Here is a 10364-nt window from a genome sequence, read left to right as displayed (position 1 = left end):
TATAGCAGTTTATAATATTATAATATTTAAAATTATAACTCATATTATTAAAAGTTATAACATCGTCCTATATTAAAAATATCAATAATAATTCATAAAATTAAGGTGTGGAAATAAACATTATTAATATTAAGATTTTCATCATGTTATAATAATATAAAAATTAATTCGAATTTATAATGATGGTAGACGAGTGATTAAAACGAATTTATAATATAAAGAACAATAATTGTGGTGCATAAGTTAATACTAGCATATACACATGTGCAATCTATGCACGTGAAGTTTATATTTTTTATATATAAAAAAATAATTTAACTCAACTATTATATAAAAAATTATAAATATAAAAAAAAGTATAATTTTAATAGAATAAAAAATAAAAAAAATTAATAATAATTCACATAGTAAAAACTAATATAATGACAAAGTAAAAAGATAAATAAAATGATTTAAAAGAAAAAATTTTAAATTTAAAATGAAATAAAATAAAAAAAATAATTAAGAAATATGTTTATTTAAAAAAAAAGGGTTAATAGCCGGAAAATACACGAACTATTTTGAGATTTGCATATTGCACATCACTTTCAAAATTAGCACCAAAATACATGACTTTTCAATTTAATCGCAATTTGCACACGTCGAAAATTCTGGCAACTCTTAAGTTTGACCGACAATGACATGGACAGCCACGTGGCTTTTTTTACACGCTGGCAAGCCACGTGGGAAAAACGACATCGTTTTGATATTTTAAAGAATTTTAAAAAAAAAAAATCCTTGCTTTTCCGGCGACCTTCTTCTTGCTCTAGGCGGTCCGCTACGCCGCCGTCACCATTTCCAGAATCCGGCGAGCCATCACCGGCCTCCCCTTCCGATTCAAAGGCTGAGCAACATGACTCCGCCCCTTTGAAACACAACCACTACCACCGCAAGCACTGCTTTTCCTCACCTCCACCATAACCACCACTACAAAAATCTCCACCACCATCGTTTTGCCAAAGAAAATCAAAGACCAAAACTTACCAAATCGATTGGGTCCGTGGCGGCGTAGATGTAGAGGTTGGTTGCTGCGACGTTGATTGCACGGGGCGATGGAGTCGCTAGCGAGTTGGAGGAGAGATCGAAAACGAAAAAACACAACCAAAGAGAACAAACAGACAGAAGGAAGAGAAAAAACTTCGGGAGCTTCGGCCTAACCATCGCCCCCAAGTATTTCCGGACTTCCCACTGTCCACAAACGAAACACGAGCAAAGTAAATAATGACAGACTTCCAGAGGCTAAGACCTCGCCAGATAGATCGCCGATGACCAAGCCCTCTATCCGCGGAAGTAGAATCCGTCGACCACTCGATCCCCAAGGTGAAACTGGACCGATTTCGATCCCAAAGGATAAAAAATTTTAAAATTGGCCACTTTTTGTGTAAAAGTACAAAATTACCCCTAACATTAAAATTTAAAAATTCAGCCACTCGTCCCAAAGTCATTTTTTTTTTACTCCACCCTGTCCTGCCCACCCCCGACCCCCCCCCCACCCCACCCACCCCCAAGCCAAAATAAATTTTTTTTTACTCCCCATGTCCTGCCCCCGAGCCCCCCACCCACCCACCCCCAAGCCAAAAAAAAATCTTGAATTCACAATCAGATTTATAAATTCACAACTTAATGTTTTTGAATTCACGACCACACCTATAAATTCACAAGTTAATATTCTTGAATTCATGACTAGATCTACGAATTCACAACTAAAATTAGAATTCACAACCAGCTCGATGAATTCACAATTGAATCGTTAGTGTTGGTTGTGAATTCGAGTTTTAAAGTTCGAATTCACAACCAGTTTGATGAATTCACGACTGAATTGCTAGTGTTAGTTGTGAATTCGAGTTTTAAATCTCGAATTCACAACCAACTATATTGCTAGTTGTGAATTCAAGTAGTCGTGAAAAAATTTAATTTTTTTTTACTTGGGGGTGGGTGGTCGGGGGGTGGTGAGGGGGGGTGGGGGGTCGGCAGGGCAGGGGGGGTAAATTTTTTTTTTTTTGGCTTGGGGTTGGTGCAGGGGAGGGCAAGGCAGGGGGTAGTAAAAAAATAAGGGTGGTGTTTAAAGGGTAAAATGGTAAGTGTGACCATTTTTTAAAGTTTTTATCTTAGTGGACAATTTTTAAATTTACTAAAACAAATAGGCTATTTTCAAAATTCACTCTTTTTTTTTTGCTAATGAACCTGCTTTATATACGTAGAGATTTATTATTTTTTTCTCACTCATATTTATAGAAATGCCACCGTGTGGCCACCCGGCCCCGTGTGTACGAATATCATTTTGATTCATTCCCCTAATTTATTTAAGATACCACAATCTTTACATGACGCTTAAAGAATAAAGATTGGGATTTGGGACTCATTCTCCACAATCTTGGGAGTCCAGATCTCTCATCTTTTCTCCATTAATGGACATATATATCTATATATATATGCATGCAATACAAGGTTTAATTAGTTTCAATTATTTCTACTCACTTATTCAACAAAATTAGGCGGAGGAACTGAAGAACTACCACCGCGACTCAGCCGCGCCACCACCTTCCCTACACCGATTCACGACGGATCTTATCACCAGAAACCACTATGGGCAGTCGTACGTACAGCTCCGCTCGTCGTTTCACTGCGTGTCTAATTTGTTTTTCCCTTCTCATGGCCATCAAAGCTGATGAAGTCGGTAAGATATAAAATTGTGTGTGTGTGTGTGTGTTTTTTTTTTTTTAAGATGGTAGATATCGAATTGTTATTAATGCAATAAATATTTTGGTGTCAAGATATAATCCAATTACATGCATATAATTTTAAAGATTTACTATGTTGAATGGGTATAAGTTTATAAAAAAGGTATATAATTATGTTGAATTCAACATTTGTTGAATGGTTCATGGTTAATTCGAATTTCATAGGCAGTGGATTTTTTTTTTTTAAATTCATCGTTTCTCACATTAAATTTGTAATATTTCATAATAAAATCATAATAGACCTATTTTATACAATATGTTCGATTTATATAATAACCAATCTTTATCGATATATATATATATATATATATATATATATATATATGTAATTATCCCTCGATTTTATATTTCAATAAATGTCAGGAAAGTCACTTTTACCATGTTTTAGAAATTCGTTTTCAACTATTTTTTAATTTGTAACAACTAATCAAACATTTCCGACAAGTTTCATGATAAAAAATAACATGTGTTTTAACACTTACAAGTTATAAGACTCCATGTATGAAAATATTCACTTAATTTTTCTATATATTAATAATAAAAGTTAGATCTTGGGCATTAACCTCTTATCACTAAGTCAATTCACGTACACTTGTATACATTTTTTAACCCTATGGATTTCTTTTGTGATCTTGTTTCGAGGGTCTATTTTTAGTTAATATATTTGAATTATGTTATTTCTGTTGATTTTTTTTTGTATTAAATTTGTTATAAATTTATATTTAAATTCTGTTTCGCGGGTATCTGGCGGATAGTGGGTGGCGGGTATCCGGCGGATAGCGGGTGGCGGATACCCGCCGGATAGCGGGTTTGCGGATACCCGACGGATAGCGGGTATCCACGGGTGACGGGTTTGGATACCATTTGATATCCATGGATAGTTTCGTGGTTAAAAATCACTATCCATTTAGTTCGTGGGTATGGGTATGGATAGTCACTATCCGTATCCGTCGTACCCGATTGTCATCCCTAATTTGGAGGGTCTTTTTTTAGTTAACAAATAAATAAAGAAATTTAAAGACTGCAAGGTGTTTTGTTCTTTTTGTATCGTAATTATAGTTATCTACTCATAATTAATAGTATGTCGTAATTGCAGAGAACGAACATGAATTTACGTATCTGAGTAATTCTTCCAAGGGGCCACAACACTGGGGAAGTCTGAAAGAAGAATGGAAATTATGTTCAATTGGAAAGCTCCAATCCCCAATCGATGTTATGAATGAAAGAGTTTTGGTGTCGTCTGAAATTGGGAGATTGGTAAGAAACTATAGAGCAGCTCCTGCTGTAATAAAGAATAGGGGACATGACATCATGGTACGACGATTTCGATTATCAAATTGCCTCTTAATTTAAGGATATATATAACTAAATGAGAAGAATCTTGAATAGGAATTTTCTTGCTATTTGTATGGTTAGATTGAATGGAAGGAATATGCTGGCGGCGCCTACCTCACTAGAAACATGTACAATCTACTGCAATGTCACTGGCATACACCCTCGGAACATACCATTGGAGGGCGAAGGTTTGTATTTTTTTTAGTTTTTAAAGATCTTATAATGGTAGACTCAAATTTGACATTTGGCTTCAAACATTAGCCACATCACATGCGCGCACACAATTATTATTGTTAATTGTATTAGTGTTGTTATAAGGCAGTGTATGTAGGAAATGAAATACTCCTCCGTACTATGAAACAAGACCAAGTTTCCTTTTTGGTCTGTTCCACGAAGCAAGACCAATTTCTAAAAATAGCAAAAAAAATTACTCTGTATTCACCTTTTCACTTTTTCACTTACCAACTTAACACACAAAATATCAATTTCTTAATTCTCATGCCGAAAAGAACTAGGTCTGGCTTCATGGGATGGATGGAGTATATGGGTAAATTTAGTACTAGTGCAATGTGCATTGTAATATTGTAGTTTGATTGTAGGTACGATTTGGAATTGCATATGGTCCATAGGAGCTCCGAAGGGCAGACTGCTGTAATTGCTGTTTTGTATAATATAGGACGCTCTGATCCTTTTCTTGACAAGGTTAGTGACAAAGGGCTAGATTCATCATTTTGCAAATCACGATAAAATGAATACTTATTTTTAGAAAAAAAACTAGAAAAGAAAGTAGTAAATTAACATCAATAAATTTCTAACTGGGTAACCAGTGAGTCATAGCTCAAGTGACAAAGTTGAGGCACCCAAAGACTTTTATTTATGAGAGATCTTGGATTCAATCTCATCTGCGTGCGAATAGTTTTCTAATTTTTTATGTGGATAGTTGTGTGGGTAGTGTTCCTTATTTGATAGGAATTATAGTCTTTCCATTTTTGTGTGGGTAGTGTTCCTTATTTGAGAGGAATTAGGCCCAAATTCACTAACCGTTCCTGAACCGAAATTGGTGGTTGATTAACCCAATCGATTATTTGGGTATCATAACATCCATTTTAAAAATAAAACTCAAAAAAATTGAACCAAAATTGGTGTTCGGTTAGCCCAATCGGTTATTTGGGTAATTAATTGGGTCTCCGAACACCCATTTTAAAAGGCAACTATTGGTGTTTGGGTTAACCCAATTGGTTATTTGAGTATGCGAACACCCATTTTAAAAATAAAACTCACAAAAATTGCTACTTGGAGGATTCAAACATAGGTCTCTAATAAATACAAGACACTATTTATCCACTGCACTAAGACTCTTTCTTGTTCTCTTAATGCAATATAATTTTATTTTAATTAAATATCAATTTTTTTAAATAATAATAAATATAATTTATATATATATATATATATATTAAATTATATATTTCATAAAAATCGGTTATTCGGTTAAGGTTAACCCGAATCGGTTATCGGATTAATCGATACCCTCATTTTTGGAAATCTAATAACCAATACCGAACTGATAACCGAAAAAATCGGTTATCGGGTAACCAAACCCTAATAATTCGGTTCGGTTATCGGGTTATCCAATACCCGATATCCGTTTAGACAGTCCTATATATTAGATACCTGCGTGCGGATAATTTTTTCAATTTTGTGTAGTTAGTGTTCCTTATTTAATCATATATATAAGATAACTTTTGGTAAATTATAGTAATATTTGTATCATAATTAATTGAAAATTTATTGGACAATGCTACTAACCAACTGGTCCATCTTATCGAGAAAGTAATGTACAAGAAGTTGTGTAGTCATACCAAGAAATGAAAGTTTGATGATATATATGCAGGTTTTAGCAAATCTTAATGATCCAACAAAAAGTAAAGAAGAAATCGATTTGGGTGTGGTTGATCCATGGGAGATCAAGTTCGGAAGCCGAAAATACTTTAGATATTTGGGTTCTCTCACGGTTCCTCCATGCACAGAAGGTGTTGTTTGGACATTACTCAAGAAGGTGCTGTCAATTATATATGAATTAAAGAAATGAGAAATGAAATGACATACGATGATCTTATACAATTAACTATTTCGAGATCTTGAAAGTGTATTGTTGTTCATCTTTTTAGGTGAGAACAGCATCAAGGAAGCAAATTGCAGCACTTAGGGAAGCTGTTCATGATGTGAGTAATTTAGATATCGTCGTAAATTTTAACCTTTGTTGGCGACATTTATTTATATTAACTATTTTTTCTTCAAAGTAAATAATTTCGTCACTTCTCGTAGTAAACTGATGATAAACTTTAAGGTCGTCTAGACTCGAGGACGTGAGATGACATTTGAGATTGATCTTTCCTATTTATTAGTGTTCCGTTATCATTTTTTTCATTTTTCTTCAAATTTAGTTTATTAGTATATTTTAGTTTAGTTACTTAGGACTAATTATTAATTAGGGCTCATAATGTTCCAAGGAAACATCCAGAAAAATAGGGTTCATAGTTTATTTTTAGCATTAATTATTTCGAATTTAAAATTAATAATTAACTACTATTACGATACGTGATTTTTAAGCTTCAACTAAAGCATTCATTAAATTATAGTAATAAAAACTATTATAATATATATCGAATTCAATAGAGAAATATACTTAATAAAATATTGGGACAAATATAAGGTGGTGGTGAATACCTTTGAAGGCTTCCAGAATGCCACCTACTTTTTTTAGTGAAATATTTTCCAAACATATTAATCTCATCAACATTCATAAAATATGTTTCACTGATTTATTCAATTAGCGCCAATGCTCGCAGATAGCACGAATATAAAGATACACAAATAGTTTTTCCTATGCATTAATAAATACTGACGAGATTATAATATGATTTTTTTTTCCTTTTTGTAATTCAGGGTTTCGAAGATAATGCAAGGCCACTTCAACCTCTCCATGATAGATCCGTATTCATGTATCGCCCTGGCTTTCAATGAGAAATCTAGCTCAGAACGTAGTATTACATTCTATTTTATCGAAGCTGTCCTTTTTTTTTGTTTTTTTTTTAATCTTATGGATTATGGCGTATAATATAGACAATTAAGTATGCGTGAATCCCTTTTTCCTTCCGTTCTAATTTTGATGAGGAGAAACCTACTATTGTCGCATGGGGATCAGTTTAAATTTTATTTACTTGTTTTATAGAGATATTAGATATATGAATCACATAATTTTATTTACTTGTTTTATAGAGATATTAGATATATGAATCACGATTGATAAATTTATCATGAGAAAATAAGGGATAAAAAAATTCCTAGTTTTAAATTTCTTCTTTGTTTTCTCCTCATTTTCTACAAAAGAAGATTTTACCCTTTCTCATCATCCCTCATTTTCACAAATAGGGGTAATTAACACATCAAAAATGAAGGAAAAAGAATAGATGAGAAATGATAGAATTTTCTTTTACAAAAAATAAAGGAAAAAAAAAGGAATTTAAAAGAAGAAATTTTTGTTATCACACATTTTCTCATGATAATTTTATCAACGAAAGAGAACACGCCCTAAATGATGTATACTGCACTAAAAAAATCCAATTCGATAACTCGACCTAAAAAGTAAAAAGTGTTTGTAGGTGAAAGTTGAAACCATGAACGTGTGCTTAACTAAATGAATCATTTATTGATTCATCATATCAACCACATCCAATTAAGGAGCAAGTATAGCTCTATCCTGTAACTCATAACCATCATCAGTATACTGTGGATAAGTGTTTGATACTATCTCATGTAACGAAACTCCAAAATAATTGAACAAAATATTACTTGGTATTTTAACAACACAATGATTATCCTTTAAATTAAATCACAAATGATTTAAAACAACACTATGACCATCCTTTAAATCACTAGTGATATCCTTAAAATAATACATGGAAATAAAATTTAATGAAAATATTACATATTACAAATAAAAAATAAATTTAAAAATATAAAAAAATACTACATAATATATTCAATTTAAGTTAACAGGTGCAACAGAGTAAACTCCATCCAATCCTCACCCATTCACCTCAATTTTAAGTTTATTTCTCTCTCCTCTCGCTTTATCTCCTCCTCGACCCTCTCATTTATATTTTCTTGCACTTTTCTCCCCTCCCCCCTTCTCAATCTATTTTCGTAAAAAGCATATATGTCCATATTATTGTGACAATGTCTAACTTATTTGAAATAATTTCAACGAAATAATAAAATCCACACACACACACACACACACATATATATATATATATATATATATATATATATATAAATTATAATTTCATAACTTAATCCAAAAAAAATTATCAATAAATTTTACTTCTCAAAAAATTATTACCAAATTCAATAATATGCATATCAAATATTTTATTGTTAGGTCCGGAGGGTCTCGAATAAGTGTATGGGAGGGGGGGGAGGAATACACCTATAGGCTATTTTTGAAAATGAAACTTGAACCACAAACTGTTACAACCTTTTCGATTAAAAGAGTTTTAGCAAGGTTTAGGTTGTTGACTGATACTGAATACTCTTCAGTAAGGAGTTATCAGTTAAGTCAGAAACTTTAACTGATACACGTAAAACTTCAATCAAGTTTGTTGAACAGAGAGATGTTATGAATCTTTCTGACTATCCGAAGATAGATCAATTAGACTAATAACACACGCAGCGAAAAACTTTTGTTTCGAAGTAGCCTGTGAGATTAAATCACGTTGTCAGAAGTTAAGTTTCTCTTAGCAGTTAATCAGTTTTCAGTTTAAGAAAGTTTGAACACAAGTAAGAAGGTAAATACTGAAAGCTGTAAACAACACAGAGATTTTTACGTGGTTCGGAAAATACTTCCTACATCCACGGTCAGTTGATCAGACCGACATCTTCACTGGGCATGTGCTTACGGGTGCACAGCAAACTTGGGCGTGTGCTTACGGGTGCACAACAAACCTGGACAACTGAAGATCATATCTTCAGTACCAACACAATTGGTTGGATTTCTCACTCCTAGCACACACTGGGCACTAAGATCTCTTCGGAGACAGAGCACTGGTCTGAACTCCTTACAACTCAAACTCTCGATTCGATCGATTGAAAAGAGGTTCGAAAACTTGCCAACTAGATTACAAAGAACAGGTTCTCTGTAATCAGTTATACCTAGGCTTTGTGTATACAATATTTGCCTAAGTTCTAAGAGAATGTATGTAATCAGCAGTGACTGATTTTTGGCTTTGTGATTCTCTTCTTCGATTCAAACTTTGGAATGGCTTTGAATGTTGAGTAACGAATTCGGCAGCGTTTCAGCTTATGTAGTTGAATCGGTGAAGATTGAAGTGATCCTCGAGCTCTATTTATAGGAGACGTCTTGAATAGATCCGTTAGCTGAAATGGTCTTCAAGAATTCTTCCGTTAGAGAGTAATTTGAACTTGGGTTGAGGCTTCAATCTTCGAGGTTCCTTTGTTTGGTGAGAACGGCTACTTTGAGGAGCAGGAGATAGGACATCTCTGAAAAGGTAATCACCAAAAGGAAGGGCCTCTGCAGAGAAAGGACGATCCTGAGATCTCTGCATTTAATGCGGCTGTACTTCTGGAGTGCGTGGCTTCCTTTAAACTTTAGAGGCTCAATCCGAGGAAGAATGTTTAACTGATACTTGACTTTAATATCAGTCTGCTGAATCCACATGGCTCGCATTAAATAATCAATCGTAACTGATTCTTGGACTGGTTAATCAAATATCAGTATTTGACTTTGCCTTAATCGTTACATCAGTCGGCATCTTCAGTCTTTAGTCTTCAGTCCTTCGGCTTCAGTCTTCAGTCTTCAGAACAACAACTAAACTAGAAAAAGAACTCTAACACTTGAGTTCGAACAGTTCTAGTCTATTACAAGTGAAACCTAGCTATTGATTTTGGTATCATCAAAACTAGGATTATGATATTTCATTAAGTTCCCAACATTTATTATTAGTCGAATTTCAAAAATTTGGAAAAATAAATAAATTAGAAAAATAATTTATAAATAAACCTTTAATTTTATTATAATTATAATCATAAAATTTTCACTTAATTTTAAAGTTAATGAAAAATTAATTTCAAATTAAAAATTACTCCCTCCGTCCCAATATTCATAGTTTGTTTTTTCTTTTGGGATGTCCCAGTATTCATGGCTTGTCTCTAAATTGGAATAAAATT

At 33.2% G+C, this 10364-nt stretch overlaps 1 protein-coding gene across 3 annotated transcripts; it reads left to right on the top strand.

The window, feature by feature from the left end:
• Window positions 1-2524: 2524 nt before the first annotated feature.
• LOC130990173 (alpha carbonic anhydrase 4-like) lies at window positions 2525-7382 on the top strand. Of its 3 annotated transcripts, none has more exons than XM_057914391.1 (7): window positions 2525-2716; window positions 3877-4094; window positions 4197-4303; window positions 4715-4817; window positions 6007-6145; window positions 6284-6337; window positions 7062-7382. In XM_057914391.1, exons 1-6 carry the CDS (start codon window positions 2626-2628, stop codon window positions 6319-6321), a joined length of 696 nt encoding a protein of 231 aa, XP_057770374.1. In that variant the 5' UTR covers window positions 2525-2625; the 3' UTR covers window positions 6322-6337; window positions 7062-7382. The 3 variants fall into 3 exon arrangements, with proteins under 3 accessions (XP_057770374.1, XP_057770373.1, XP_057770375.1); XM_057914390.1 differs by having other exon boundaries at window positions 6007-6171; XM_057914392.1 differs by lacking the exon at window positions 6007-6145.
• Window positions 7383-10364: the final 2982 nt, after the last annotated feature.

The sequence above is a fragment of the Salvia miltiorrhiza genome, chromosome 6 (assembly GCF_028751815.1).
Source record: "Salvia miltiorrhiza cultivar Shanhuang (shh) chromosome 6, IMPLAD_Smil_shh, whole genome shotgun sequence".
Taxonomy (NCBI): domain Eukaryota; kingdom Viridiplantae; phylum Streptophyta; class Magnoliopsida; order Lamiales; family Lamiaceae; genus Salvia; species Salvia miltiorrhiza.
This window is presented reverse-complemented; position numbering and strand designations above follow the sequence as displayed.